The sequence below is a fragment of the Echinops telfairi genome, unplaced genomic scaffold (assembly GCF_000313985.2).
Source record: "Echinops telfairi isolate 266 unplaced genomic scaffold, ASM31398v2 ScPeMD7_36;HRSCAF=134, whole genome shotgun sequence".
NCBI lineage: Eukaryota > Metazoa > Chordata > Mammalia > Afrosoricida > Tenrecidae > Echinops > Echinops telfairi.
Window position 1 is genome coordinate 2,549,821 of NW_022103934.1, and position 15,703 is coordinate 2,565,523.

Genomic DNA, 15,703 nt, shown 5'->3' on the forward strand with positions numbered 1-15,703 from the left:
AGTCCCTCATTTCCCCCTCCCTTGCCACTCCCCCCTCCCTTATGAACCCTTGATAATTTATAAATTATTATTATTTTGTCATGTCTTACACTATCCGACATCTCCCTTCACCCACTTTTCTGTTCTCCATCCCCCAGGGAGGAGATAATCTGTCAATCCTTGTAATCAGTTCCCCCTTTCTACCCCACCTTCCCTCCACCATCCAGGTATTGCCACTCTCACCAATGGTTCTGAAGGGGTCATCTGTCCTGGATTCCCTGTGTTTCCAGTTCCTATCTGCACCAATGTACATCCTCTGGTCTAGCCAGATTTGTAAGGTAGAATTGAGATCATGATAGTGGGGAAGGAAGCATTTAATAAATAGAGGAAAGTTGGATGTTTCATCGTTGCTACCCTAACTGGCTCATTTCCTCCTCACAACATTTCAGTAAGTGGGTGTCCAGTTGCCTACAGATGGGCTTTGGGTCTCCACTCTGCACTCACCCTAATTTACAATTATATGATTTTTTTGTACTTTGATGCCTGATACCTGATCCCTTCGACACCTCATGGTCACAGGCTGGTGTGCATCTTCCATGTGGGCTTTGTTGCTTCTGAGCTAGATGGCCACTTGTTTATCTTCAAGCCTTTAATACCCCAGACGCTGTAACTTTTGATAGCCAGGAACCATCAGCTTTCTTCACCACATTTGCTTATGCACACATTTTTCTTCAGTGATCATATTAGGAAGATGCGCACCCACTGATATGATTTTTGTTCTTTGATGTCTGATGCCTGGTCCCTTTTACACCTTGTGGTCACACATGCTGGTGTGCTTCTTCCATGAGGGCTTTGATGCTTCTGAGCTAGATGGCTGCTTGTTTACCCAGACGCTATATTTTTTGATAGGTGGCACCATCAGCTTTCTTCACCACATTTGCTTTGCACACATTTGTCTTCAACGATCATGTCGGGAAGGTGTGCATCATGGAATGCCAATTTAATAGAAAAAGTGTTCTTGCATTGAGTAATTACTTGAGTGGAGGTCCAATGTCCATCTGCTGCCTTAATACTAAACCTATAAATATATGCAACTAGATCTATTTCCCCACCATCATCTAGAAATATATTCACATATGTACATGCCTGTATTTAGACCTCTATAAACACTCTGTCTCCTAGTTCTTTCCTCTATTTCTTTTTACTATCCTCTTGTCCCACTATCATACTCAGCCTTCATTTGAGTTTCAGTAATGTCTCTCGGTTACATTGCTCTTGCTGAATCCCTAACAGCCCTCTCACTTGGACACTAATTTTGGATCACTTGTTGATCCCCTGTCCCTGGGTTGGTCAACACCACTTCCTTACCCCCACTTCCCTCTCTCCCATGTCTCTCCAGAACCATCGGTCTCATTGTTTTCTCCACCAGACTATACATCCAGCCTATCTTATCTAGATAGATCTGCAAAGAAAATCGTATGCACCAAAAAACAAGGCAGAGCAAGACAAAGCGACAAGAGAACACAATGATGACAACAACAAAGAAAACCAATGACCCAGAAAAGAATAAATTAATTTAAAAAAAGAAAGACAAAAATTTTTTTTAATTTAACAAAGAAAGAAAAACCTGTAAATAGATCAAGGTCTGATTTTAGACCTCTAAGCATATTCTCCAGTCAAGTCTTATGGGGTGCCATGCTCTGGCCCCAGAGTCAATCCTTTGTACTCCCCCAGGAGCTTCCTGTTCTGCTCCCTCCATTGCTCGGTTGCACACCTTTAGTGTTTTGCCTCTGTGTCACGGGGTCAGTCCTCACCAATCCCGACACTGAGTTTCCAGTGTTGTCCCTCGTAGGGCCATGGGTCAGCAAGGGATGTCGTGTCTCATAGCGATATCAGCCATTTGGTTCACTCTCTGCATTGGCTGTTTGGAGTGGGGATATCATCCTCCAGGCCTGGTGGTCCAGGATGTGCTCCACTGTCTCTTCCTTCCCATTCATTTGCTCCCGTGTGCTCTGATCAGACATGTCCCTCTCCCCTAGCTGCAGCTTCAGAGTTGTCCTCTAAAGTAAATTCTTCTGAGGGGAGGGGCAGTGGTCCACATAGTCAATATGGGGGCTGAGTTCTCTGTCCCCTCCACTGGCTCCCATCTCCATGCCAGCATGCTTTATTCACATCCCAGAACACCGGATTTAAATCTGGTCCCTCTCTCCCTGTGGAGACACAAACAGTACCCTCCCCTTGGGTGGGTCAGTGCCCTATTCCCCCACCACACATCTTTTTTTTTTCTTTCCCTTTTCCTCCCTCCCTGTCCCCTTTTTAGTTGGCTACCATATGTACTCCTGGATTTGGTCTGGTCCCTGCCATACTACCTGGACCTCACCCGTGGAGTGTTTGTGTACAGTAGCTTTGTCCCTGTGACCCTTTTGCATTTACCTTTCCATTCTTCATAGATAGCTTAATTTCTTCCAGTCCTTCACATGCGGCGACATGCTTCATGCGTTCATCACTGCTTTTTAGCGATGCATAGTACTCCATTGAATGTATGTACCACAGTTTTTTAATCCACTCATCTGTTGATGGAAATTTGGGATGCTTCCAACTCCTTGCCATTGTGAACAGTGCCTCAATGAACATTGGAGCACAGATGCCTGGCCGTGGTTTGTTTCTTGCCTCTTCTGGGTATATATCCAGTAGGGGGATTGCTGGCTCATATGGTAGCTCAATTTCCATCCGTTTTATAAATCGCCAAATTGATTTCCATAGTAGTTGCACATACCTACGGGTCCACCAGCTGTGGATGAGAGTTGCTGTCTCACCAAAGGTAGAGCAAGCCCTCAAGCCCACCTACTTTTTCCTTCTACTTGAGGAGTTCTCTGCTAATTCAAGGCTTCTTCCCCCTCCATATGAAGTTGATAATCAGTTTTTCCAATTATTTGAAGAAAGATGGTGCTATTTGTATCAGGATAGCATTGAACTTATATAGTGCCTTGGCCAGAACTCACATCTTTACTATATTGAGTCTGTCAATCCACGAGCCTGGCATGTTCTTCCATTTGTTGAGGTCACTCTTGGTTTCTTGTAGTAGTGCTTTATAATTTTCCTCGTACAGATCATTCATTTTCTTAGTCAAGTGTATCCCTAGATATTTCAATTTGTGCTTGGTTATTATAAATGTTACTAGCTTTTTAATTGTCTTTTATGTGATCTTGTCTGATGTGTAGAGCAGTCTGTTAGACTTCTGTTTGTTTATCTTGTATCCTGCCACTATGCCATATTCCTCTATTGATTCCAACACTCCACTTGTGGACTTTAGGGAATCTTCGATGTATAGAATCATATTGTGTGCAAATAATGAAAATTTCATCTCTTCCTTCCTCAGAGGAATACCTTTGATGTCTTTTCTTTGTCTTATATTGTTAGCTAGGACCTCCAGTATGATGTTAAATAGGAGTGGTGACAACGGGCATCTTTGACGGGTCCCCTTTTTCAGTGGAATTGTTTTCGTTTTTACTCCATTAACCACCACGTTGCCTGTTGGTTTTTCATATATAGCTTGTAAAATATTGAGGAATTTCCCTTCTATTCCTATCTTCTTGAGTGTCTTAAACAGGAATGGGTGTTGGATGCTGTCGAATGCGTTTTCTGCATCTATTGATATTATCATGTGGTTCTTATCATTTTTTCTGTGGTGAATAATACTGATGCTCTTTCGTATGTTGAACCATCCCTGCATCCCTGGTATGAATCGTACTTGGTCACAGTGAATTATTTTTTTAAATATGCTTTTGTATTCTATTGGCCGGTGTTTTGTTAAGGACTATTGCATCATTAGGGATATTGGTCTGTAGTTCATTAGGGATATTGGTCTGTAGTTCTCAATTCTTGTGGCATCTTTGCCAGCTTTGGGTATCAGAGCTATACTAGCTTCATAGAAAGAGTTTTGGCGTTTTCCATCTTTTTCTATGTTCTGGAAGAGTCTGTGTAGGATTGGTGTCAGTCCTTCCCTGAATGCTAGGTAGAATTCTGCTGTGAACCCATCTGGACTGGGGGAATTTTTGTTGGTAATCCTTTGATAACCTTGTCTATTTCTTCCATTGCTATGGGTCTGTTGAGGTTCTTGATATTCATCTGGGTTAGTCTAGGGAGGGATTGTGTTTCCAAATATTTGTCAATGTCTTCCAAATTGTTGAATTCATTGGAGTATAGGCCTTCATAGTGCTGTGTAATTATCCTTTTTATTTCATTGGGGTCCGTTGTAATATTCCCTGTTACATCCCTTATCCTTGCAATTGTCATTTGTTCCTTCCTTTCTTTGATTAGGTTTGCCAGCGTTGTATCAATTCTGTTAATTCTTTCAAAGAAACAACTTTTAGCTGCATTAATTTTTTCCATAGTTTTCCCTCTCCTGTATCTCAGCTCTGATTATATTATATCTATTCTCTTGCTATTAGTAGAGTTGTTGACTCTTCTCATTGGTGTACTTTTGTGCCAGAATATCATCCATGAGTCTCCCTTCTTTTTTAATGTGTGCATTTATTGCTATCAACTTTCCTCTGATAAATGCCTTTGCTATATCCCAAAGGTTTTGGTATGTCATCTTTTCATTCTCATTTATTTCTAAAAACCCACTGATTTCATCACTGATCTGGGTCAATACTCACTCCTTTTGCAATAGAGAATTGCTCATCCTCCAATTGTTTGCCCTTGTTTTCTCACCGTCCTTCTGTTAATTTCCAAGACCCATGCCATAGCGGAGCTGTTTCTACTGCCACGGGATCCACAAGACTTTGTACCCACTGGCTTGTGATCTTCTTGCATTCGACATCAGTGAATGTGTTTCTTGAGTCTAAAGAGAACTTTACAAATTGGTACCAGACCTATGGGCTAATATCAGACTTATGGACTTGATGTTTTCTTAATGCACAATTACTCTGATATAAAACTCATACATATATGCGTGTTTATGAATTTGTTTCTCTAGTCTACCTGGACTAACACAAACCCACCAGCCACTCTGCATAATAAAGGTGAGACTTTCTACTCCTGAAAAGAGTTACAGTCTCTGAAATCCACTGGGGCAGTTATACCCTGTGCTATAGGATTGCCATGACTCAGACTGTCAGACTTGACTTGGTGGCATTGAGAGGTTTTTTTGTTTTGTTTTTAGCTCTTTACAGGAATAGGAAGCCTCATCTTTCTCCCATTGAACCAAGGGTGGTTTCAAATTGCTGACCTTGCGATTAACAGCCCAACACATAACCTCACAATCCTGAGTCAGAATGTACCCCATGGCAGTGAGTATTTGTGTTTGGTTGTTAAATGGTAAGAGTTTGTTTTATTTTCTTTTAATAACACTTGTTCACTTTAGTAGCATCTTATTATCCTCCACCATACCACTGCTAAAGTAATATCCTGAGACAACCCTATAGAGCAACCAGAAGTAAACAAACTATGGAAACATCAAAGTTACGTGAGACTACCAGGGATGATTTCTAACTGCCCGATTTCCTTTGACTTTGCTCATTTTTCTAAGCTAGGAGTACCAGTTTTCTGTTGAGTGTGAACCCTAATAGGTATTTATTCTACAACATGTATTTCCCCCTTAATTTTTGCCAAAAGGCAAGGATAAGTCTGAATTTTATATAAATATCTTTTAGGTTTAGTAGTTTGATAGTGTTGTTTGAGTTCTCTATTTCCTTGATGATTTTTGTTAATCCTTTCAAAGAATCAACTTCTTGTATTGTTGATTGATTCTATTGCTTTTCTGTTTCCCTTATTTCTACTCTAATCTTTATTTTTTTCTTCTTTTTACGGTAGGCTTATTTTGCAGCTACTTTTCTAATTGTTCATAGTTTGGGGTTAAAATGTTGATTTTTGGTTCTTTTTTTGATGTGAGCATTTTTTGATTGCTCATTAAGTATTGTTTTTGTTGTGCTCTAAAGAGTTTGATAATTTATGTTTTCATTCTTGGTTCATTCAAGGACAGTTTAAATTTCACTTAAAAAATATGTTCATTACCAGTAGTTGTAAAATAAAGTATTGTTTAATTTCCATGTATTTGATTATTTTCCTCCATCTTCCTATTGTTGATTTCTAATTATACATCATTGTGACCTGAGAGATGGTTTATAATATCTCAATGTTTAAAAAAAATTTTTAAGGCTTATTTTCTGACTTTCTGGTCTATTTCCCCCACCACCACCTCCCCTAGTCTATTCTTGATAATGTATGCTATGCACTAGAACATAATGTTTACTGTGTTGGTAATGAGTGCAATATTTTTTATATGTCAAAGTGGTCATGTTGGTTGATTATGCTGGTTGGTTCTTCTGTGGTTTGGTTTTTTTTGGGGGGTTCTGTTTCTTCAATTCTCTAATAATTTTTATTATTGTATTTTGAGGCTCATTCATTGAGTGCATAAATACTTATTATGGTTAGTATTTCTTGTTCAACTGACAATTCAATCATTATATAATGCCCTCATTTGTATCTAATGCTGGCTTTTACCGAAAAGTCCCATTTATCAGAAATAATTGTTGCCACGTCTGCTATTTTTAATTGATGTTAGCTTGCTACATATATTTTAGATCCCTAGATTCTTCATTTATTTTTGCCTAAGATCAATTTTTATAGACTGCATGTTGATGTTTTCTTATCCTTTCTGCTGCTTCCTTTTTGCTGACTGGCACATTTAACCTATTTACATACAATTTAATTAATGATAACAAGAATGGATTTATTGCTGTCATTTTCACTTTTTTGTGTGTGGGGTTGCTGATTTATTTATTCCACATTTTCTGTGTGCGGAATCGTTGATTGTGAGTTTTCTTGTCATTTTCTTCTTTATTGTTGTTTTTGTTGTGGTTATTCAGTGCCATCGAGTCAATTACTACCCATAGCGATCTTATGCACAACAGAAAGAAGCATTGCCTGGTCCTATGCCATCTTCATAATTGTTCCCTGTGATTCCTTTTTTTGCAGCCAAGGTGTCAATCGATTTTTCTTTCAATATTATTCTCCAGCACCACAAATTCAAATGCATCCATTCTTTTTGGTCTGCTTTTTTCAATGTCCAACTTTCACATGCATATAAGGCAATTAAAATATTATGATTTGATTCAGGTTCACTTTAGTTCTCAAAGTAAGACCTTTATTTTTCAATACTCTAAAGAGGTTTTTGTGCAGCAGATTTACCTAATTAAGTTTGTCTTTTGATCACTTGATTACTGTTTCCATGAATAATTGTGGTTCCAAGCAAGAAAAAAATCCTTAACAACTTCAATTTTTTCTTTATTTATCATAATATTACCTATTGGTTTAGTTGTGAATATTTTTGGTCTTTTATATATTGATTTGTAATCTAAATTGTAGACTTCAACCCTTGATCTTTAACAGCAAACACTGTCAGATATAGTGCTGGAAGATGAAGCCGTCATTGGAAGGCACTCTGACTGAAGAAGAGCTGACTGCTCAAATTAGAGTGGGCATAATGACATGGATGGAGTATATTTTTCAGGACCTTCATTTGTTGATGGGGCACAACTTAAAATTAAAAGAAACAGCTGTGAACACCAACCAATTATTGGAACTTGAATGTGTGAATTATGAAACTAGAAAATGGGAAGTTGTAAAAATGAAATGGTCTGAATAAGGATTGAATTCCTAAGCAACAGTGAGCCGAAATGGACTGGTATTGGCCATTTTGCATCAAGCAGTCATCTGATTTACCATGTTGGGAATGATAAATTCAACAGGAATGGTATCACACTCATCATCCAAAGGGGCATTTCAAAATGTATTTTCAAGTACAATACTTATACTTGTGTTTTCTTGACCTTGCAAAGCCATTTGACTGTGAATCATAACAAACTATGTACAAGCTTGAGAAGAATGGAATTCTGAAACCCTTCATCGTGTTCCTGTGGAACCTGTGCACTATCAAGAGACAGTTGTGCAAATAGAACAAAATAATACTGCATGGATTACAATCAGGAAGGATGTACATCAGGGTTGTGTCCTCTTGTATTAGTCTAGGTACTCTGGAGAAACAAATCCACAGCAACTCACGTATGAGAGAGTTTTATGCAAAGAAAATGTGCATCATGAAAACATCCCAACCCGATGCTGCCCAAGCCCACACGTCCAACATTAACCCATACCCAACACCAGTCCACAAAGTCCTTCACCTCACAAAACAGAGGCAATAATGCCAACTTCAGGAGGAAAGCTGTCAGTGAACATGTAAGCATCTCAGCACTGGCAGGGGTCTCCACACGGCTGCTCCAGCACCCAGGGCTGCATCAGAATAGATCCATGCGGCTTCTCCTTGGGGATGTCTTGTAGGAAGTCCATCTTGCAAGCTGAAGCAGGGAACTGCTAAGGCAGCTGCACCCGATGCAACCATCACAAAACAAGAGACCCGAGAACTAGAAAGGCGAGGCTTCACCACCCATTTATCCCTCCGCCTTTCAACCAGCACCACACGTGATTATCGGCCAGGCTGGCATAATTAACTAACTCACCTCTCAACATACTTATTCAATCTGTATACTTGGAAAATAATCAAAGAATCCAAACTATGTGAAGAATTACGCATCAGAATTGGAGGGAGGCATATTCATAGCCTTTGATAGGCTTATGATGCAACCTTGCTTGATGAAACAAAGGAAAACTTGCTCATGAAAAGCAAATATGGCACCTAACAACCACAAAAATAACTCACCCAGTTGCACCCTGGAAGAAATAGCTGACAATCTATAATGATATAGCCAAGAAAACCCTAGGGCATGTAATTCTACTCTGTATCACTTGGGGTCACCAGGAATAAGAATTGGCATGAGACCATTGGGTTAGTTGTAGTTTATGAACAATCTGAATTTGAAGCTAGAGGTAGAGGTGAGAGTCCTCATGAGATGTGGACTGCCATGACTGTCCCAAGACTTTTACTTTTCTCCTTCCTCGTCCATTAATTTAATAAGCCATGAGAGATTGGGATTATATACATCAATTATTCTAATTATGAGCTCTGCAAGTTGTATTCTCAAAGACATAGAAGGATAAATGATTAGTCTGTGTCTCCAACCCTTCAGAGTGCCCATCTCAGTCCCAACAGGCTATATACATGGGCCTCTTCTCTCAGAACCTTCATCAACATCAGAACACTAATGCCGGAGCTACCTTCCAGCTAGTCCTGAGAAAGGAGACTTGGCTCTAATTGCCTGCCAGGCAGGGGATGAACAATGGATTTACATTCTTTGGAAATATCCCAGAAGAAAAACCATGCAACCCAGTAAGTGCAGACTGATACTAGAATAGAAGATTACTTTAGATCAGAAAGACCACAAGGCAGTCAGTATAGCATCAAAGGAGTGTCCAGTATTAAAAAAATTCAGTTAAGAAGTCTATGAAGTTTACATTCTTTGTACTGTTAGAGATTTGAAATCTCTCTGACTGAGAGTTCTGCTCACCACTGTTTCTACTTTGCAGATGGACTGCCCCACAGAGTAGAAAATGGGTCCCACTAAACTGTCAAATGGAGTCTAAGGGTGGTGAGACTATTTAGTGCCCTTGGAAATTCATGGAAATTTGTGGTTCAAACCAACCTAGAAAAAACTCAGAAGAAAAGCCTGGTAATCTAGATCCAAAACATTAGCTGTGAAACTCAACGAAGCATAGTTCTCATAAGATCCATGAGGATCACGATGAGCCACATTTGACTGTATAGTAATGAGTGTGTTTTTTAAACAGCTCCTTAGTAAACAACAATAATAAAACACAGTTGCTAGTGGAGTTGATTTAGCGTCATGGCAACCACATATGTTGCAGAGTTGACATGTTCTTGTAAAAATCATGCTTTTCTTTTGAGGCACCTCCAGATGGGTTGAAACTGGTAACTTTTTTTTTTTTTTTTTGGCTCACACAGAGATTTTAAAGTACCACTGAGACACTGTGGGGCAACCATTAAGGCAAGGATGTGAATAATGATGCTAATAATGATAATGTCCATCATTTGCTAAATTGTTTTAAAGATTTCTTAGAGCTCTAACTGAGCTATGTGAAGTGTTAAGAGTTTTTGTTGTTGTTTTTAAATGACCTGCAGCTTCACCCCCCAAGATATGCATGCATAGATTATTGTTATTTTACAAAAAATACAACTTACTGCCATAGAGTTGATTGGGACTCATAGTGAGCCTATAGGGCAGGGTAGAACTGCCCTTGTGGGTTTCTGAGTCTGAACTCTTTATGGAAATAGAAATCCTCATTTTCCTCCCTTTTTACTAACAAGAAATATACTTTAACCACAATTTGGGGTCATGGTGCAGTGGGTTACATGATGGGATGCTAACTACAATCTCAGCAGTTTATCACTCTGTGGGAGAAAAATAATGCTGTCTGATGCCCTAAAGTTTCACAACCTCAGAAACCCAAGGGAGCCCTTCTACTCTGTCCTATAACATTGCGAACACTAGAATCTCCTCAATGGTAGGAATTTTAAAGGTGGATTCAAGAGTGCATCTAAGCAGTAAGACTCAATTCAAATAAAACTTAGTTAACATTCTAACCTGTCAACACATCTGCTATTTATCTACCTGGGTCAACCCAGATACAGTGCTTTTGGAATAGTGTGTTGACTCAATCTCATTCATTTCTTCTTGCCCAGAACCATACATCATTCTTTTCATAGTAGAGGACATCAATATAAAATGTCTCTTTAAAATTATGACTATCCTTTATAGTCGCCAGTGACTAAGCATAATCAATATGTCCTCCATACACTGAGTGCTTGTCAGTACTTTCAACCCTGTTGGAATGTCCAATAGGACCAAAGAGATTAAAAAATACTTGGATATTTCACTCCAAGTTCCTCATCTATAGCTCTCAAGGAAGATAAATGGCTAGTTGGATTTGCAGGTTAAATATTTACCATGTGACCTGTATAAGAAGAGGAAGACCCCCAACAAGGTGGATTGATATTGGACTGCAACAACGGGCTCAAAAATACCCATGGTTGTGAGGATGGTGCAAGATTGTACAGTGTTTCTTCCTGTTGTACATAGGGTTGTTATGAGTCAGGACCAACTCAGGGACACCTAACAAGAGGTGCCCAGTGAATGGAGTTGAATTGCCCAGCTAAATAAATAAGATGTAATAGGACTTGTGTGAATCTGAATTGGGAATTTTTATGGGATAATTTTTAGTTTGATACCATTTATATAAATCAACTATCTACTGCCATTGAATATACTGAATGATAACTGTAAGACATTACTGTATGATGTGCACTTGCCCTTTATATAAAACTCTCTCATACATAAAAAAGACATTACTGTAGCTTTATGGTGTGCTTTGAGACTGGAAAACATTAGTACTCTTACTCTTTATTTTTAAATGGTTTGAGAATTGATTTTTCCATTTTTGAAAAGAATGGTTGCATGTTGATTGATGATTTACTAAACCTCTAGGTTGCTTTGCATAGTATTGACAAAATAAGTCTTCCAATTTATGAGCACAGAAATGACCCTTTTTTAGAGCATCTTTGTCTTATTTTAGTAATGTCTTATAGTTATCAATGTGTTAGTCATTCACAAATCTCAGGGTTAAATTTATTCCTACTCTACTGCGATGGACAAATCTTATGTATCGTTTCTGAGAATGTAAATCCTTATGAGATCAAACCACCTCATCTTTCTCTGAAAAACGTATTCCTAGTTATTTCATGTTACTAGAAGATATACGAAATTGAATTGCTTCAACAATTTCATTTTCAGATGTTGCCCCCAGATGCACAAGCATATATATGTGTGTAGTTTTGACCTTGTGTCTGACCACTCTGCTGCTGAATTCAATTACTGATTTTATTGAGTTCTATGTATTAAGTATCTTGCTAATCTGCAAAAGGTATAATTTCACTTCTTTCTTACCAACGTGGATACCTTTATTTCATTTCTTTTTATTTCTTGCCTAATTTCTTTACCTTGAAGTCCAGTAAAATATTGAATAGCATTTGGGGGAATGGGTGTCAACTTTCTTGTTCTTGAAGTTAAGGAGAAAGTTCTCAGTCTTTCTCCATTAAATATCTTGTTAATGTGGGGACTTTCACAAGTAACATCTATCAAATTAAAATATTGGTACTGTTCCCATAAAGATTTGCATCTCAGAAACACTATATTGAGTTGCTATGACCCAAAAATGACTCGATTGCAGTAGGTAATTCCCATCTCATTTTTTATCATAAAGTATACTGTTTTTTATATTAAAATTTTTTTGTACATTGACTGAGATGACCATGTGGTTTTAGTTTTTTCTACTGATACAGAGTATTACAGAATGATTTATTTTCTTATATTGAACCACCCACACATTTCTGGGATGAGTCTTCTGTGAACATAGTACATAATCCTTTTATTATGCTTTTGGATCACTTTTGCTAACATGTGTTGCTAAAATTCGTGAGAGACATTGGTCTGTAGTTTTCTTGTAATGCCTTCGTCTTCTTTTGGTATCAGTTAATGAGGTACACATATCTTCTACCTGCCTTCCTTTCTTTTCCTTTGTTTGAAAAGTTTAAGTAGTATGGGAGTTAATTTTATAAATGATTGGGAGAAATTCCCAGCCTGTGAACTTTCTTTGTTGGGAGCTGCTTTGTTATTGCTTTTATCTCTTCCATTGTTATTGTTGTTGAAGTCCTTTATTTCTTATTGAATTAACTTTTGCTCCTCTAGCCTTCTTAACTTGAGGGTCTTTAAAGTGGATATGTACTTAAGGGTGTACTGAAAACAATGAAGAAATAGGTCCAAAAACAATGGCTTTGCTACAGCTGAGAAATATTGTTGAAGGTGACGTCTGGTACTTAAATGTGAATGCTTTATGTGTAAATATTCAGAGTTCAAGCTATAGTCACCTCCTTAGTTGTCTGTTTGTGTTCTTTTATGAGTCCTTCTTTTCTTTCCCTAAAGGTGTCTGTGCGATATGGAACCCCAGAATATAACACATGTGTCTGAATTCCTTCTCTTGGGCCTCTCAGGCGAACCAGCACTACAGATACCCATCTTTGGTATATTTTTATCCATGTATTTGATCACTGTGATTGGGAACCTGCTCCTTATCCTGGCTGTAAGCTATGATAGCCACCTCCACACCCCCATGTACTTCTTCCTTTCCAACCTGTCATTAGCGGACATTGTTTTCACCTCCACCACTGTCCCAAAGATGCTTAATGACATCCATATACAACACAAAGTTATCACCTATGTCAACTGCTTCGTTCAGTTATCATTGCTTAATTTTTTTGGAGGTATGGACAGTGGGCTAATCACTGCAATGGCCTGTGACCGATTTGTGGCCATTTGTCACCCCCTGCACTACCCAATTATTATGAACCCCCGTCTATGTGGTCTACTGGTTCTGGCTTCTTTTTTCTATAGCCTTTTGGATTCACAGATGCACTACTTGATAGTGTCACACTTTATCTTCTGCACAGATGTAGAAATCCCTAGTTACTTCTGTAACCTTCCACAGCTTCTCAACTTAACCTGTTCTTCCACGTCCACCAATACTATATTAGTATATTGTATGAGTGTCATCTTTGGTGGTGTTCCAGTTTCATTGATCCTTTTCTCTTACATGAGAATTGTTTCCTCCATTCTGAGAATCCCATCACCAGGTGGGAAATATAAAGCCTTTTCCACCTGTGGCTCTCACCTCTCCGTTGTTTGTTTGTTTTATGGAACAGGTCTTGGAGTGTACCTCAGTGCAGTTGTCTCACCCTCTCACAGGAGTGGTGCGGTGGCCTCAGTGATGTACACCATTGTCACTCCAATGCTGAACCCCTTCATTTACAGCCTGAGAAACAAGGACATAAAGAGAGCCCTGGAGAAGCTCCTCAGCAGACTAACTTGTTTTAAATACCATGCCATTGTTTTTGGTTTATGAATTAGAATAGGCAAGAAAAACAAATAAGTAGAGCTGGAAAACACGTTTTTTCTCATCACATACATTGTGTAGCTCTCTTTGTTTTCATTCCTCTTGGTGTTTCATATCAGAATAATGCTTTCTTCCAAAACAAAAAAACTCACTTTCATCGAATGGCTCTCAACTCAAGGGAGTCCTGGGGCCTTAGTGGCTATTCAATGTGCTGCTAACCACAAGATCAGAAGTTCAAAACCACTAACTGCTCCTCAGGAGAAAGATGGGCCTTCCATAAAAAGCTAAAGTCTCAGAAACCCACAGGGGCTATTCTATCCTGTGCTATAGGGTTACTGTGAATGCTTACTAGGACCATATTTTAGGGGATTAGGGTCCATCATAGGTAGCATCCTAATTCATACATTTGCTCAATTGAGTTCTGTAACATCTATAGAGTCTTTTGAAAAAATTAATTAAGAAAAAGGCATCCTGTTGAAATGTACAGCCTCTTAATGTTAAAAAAAAAAGTAATACTCTTTTCATGCCAATTTTCCATATGCTTATATCTAACCTATCTATTTATGCAGTTTCAGTATGATGATTTTGTTTCTGGTCCACAATTTTGACTTCATATTTGAATCATCTGATGCAATTTATCGCTGAACTGTACCACCAAAAAAATTTAATTTATTTGGACTGAGGTGTGTGGTAAATTGATATACAGTGAACCCTCGTTTATCGCGGTTAATCGGTTCTAGACCCTACCGTGATAAATGAAATTCCGCAAAGTAGGATTCCTTATTTGTAAATCAAATATTTTCGTAGTTAGAGCATAGAGTACATGAAAAAACACCCTTTAGTCACCATTACACTCGTATTACCCAATTTATTAAACGAAAAAGGGAAAATACAGTAAAACATTTTGGACGTTACAATTGTCATTTTTTCTTTTTTGTCTTTTTTATGGCATCAAGCGTGTACAGTATGAGCCAATCAGTGGCAGTAATGACAGAGCATGCGCTGTTACGCAAAACCCGCGATAGAGTGAAACCGCGGATGTCGAAGCGTGAAGTGGCGAGGGTTCACTGTATTTCTCAAAACTTCCAGCTGGTTCTATTGAAGTTCTAATGACTTCATTAAAAACTGATGACTTAAGTGAGATGATTTTTAATAAAATAATTAATATGTCTTGGGTCCTTTGCTTCTCATGGGCTTTTGCTAAATGTTTTATAGTTATCAGAGGCACATAGGGGAAGGTGTTAGAAAAACAATACTACAGGCTTTTCTCATATACCTGGGAATATTTCTTCATAAATTTTCTCTTTCCACAGCATAGATTCAGCTGGAGTACTAGATAATAAACTCTTGCCTTTCTACTCCAAAATAAACTTTTTGTAGTATAATTTGTGATTTCATACTTTGGTTTCCATTTGACTTTCTTATGATGTTCTTCTAATACTTGTCTATAAAAATCACCACTCCAATATGACCGGTGTTTTTGTATTTTGACATGCTTAATGTTTCTGAAGATTGAGTCTCTGTGTACTCATTTTAAAATGTCTTTCAGCCTTTTAATAACTATTTTTAATAGCGACATATATTAAATGGTCTCCATTAAAATAACTAGTATGGTTTCTCCTTGATTGAACACTCTCGTAACTTTCTACCCACTACCCAATTTCAAATTGACTGAAGGTAGGTTCTCATGTGTCTGTATTGGGTAGGCTACAAATCATCTCAGGTAAAAGGGTGATTGTAAATAGTATTCCTTCGTCAAGGGTGTACAATTGAGGCTGAAGGTGGTGATGTCATACATCTG

At 38.3% G+C, this 15,703-nt stretch overlaps 1 protein-coding gene across 1 annotated transcript; it reads left to right on the forward strand.

The window, feature by feature from the left end:
- Positions 1 to 12,927: 12,927 nt before the first annotated feature.
- On the forward strand, positions 12,928 to 13,911 carry LOC101642845 (olfactory receptor 7E24-like). The gene has a single exon (XM_004717374.2). The coding sequence runs from the start codon at positions 12,949 to 12,951 to the stop codon at positions 13,909 to 13,911; it is 963 nt and encodes a 320-aa protein (XP_004717431.1). The 5' UTR covers positions 12,928 to 12,948.
- Positions 13,912 to 15,703: the final 1,792 nt, after the last annotated feature.

What these genes read in the sequence shown, in the direction of transcription:
- LOC101642845 (XM_004717374.2), top strand. Translation starts at nt 12,949, where the DNA reads ATGGAACCCCAGAATATAACACATGTGTCTGAATTCCTTCTCTTGGGC.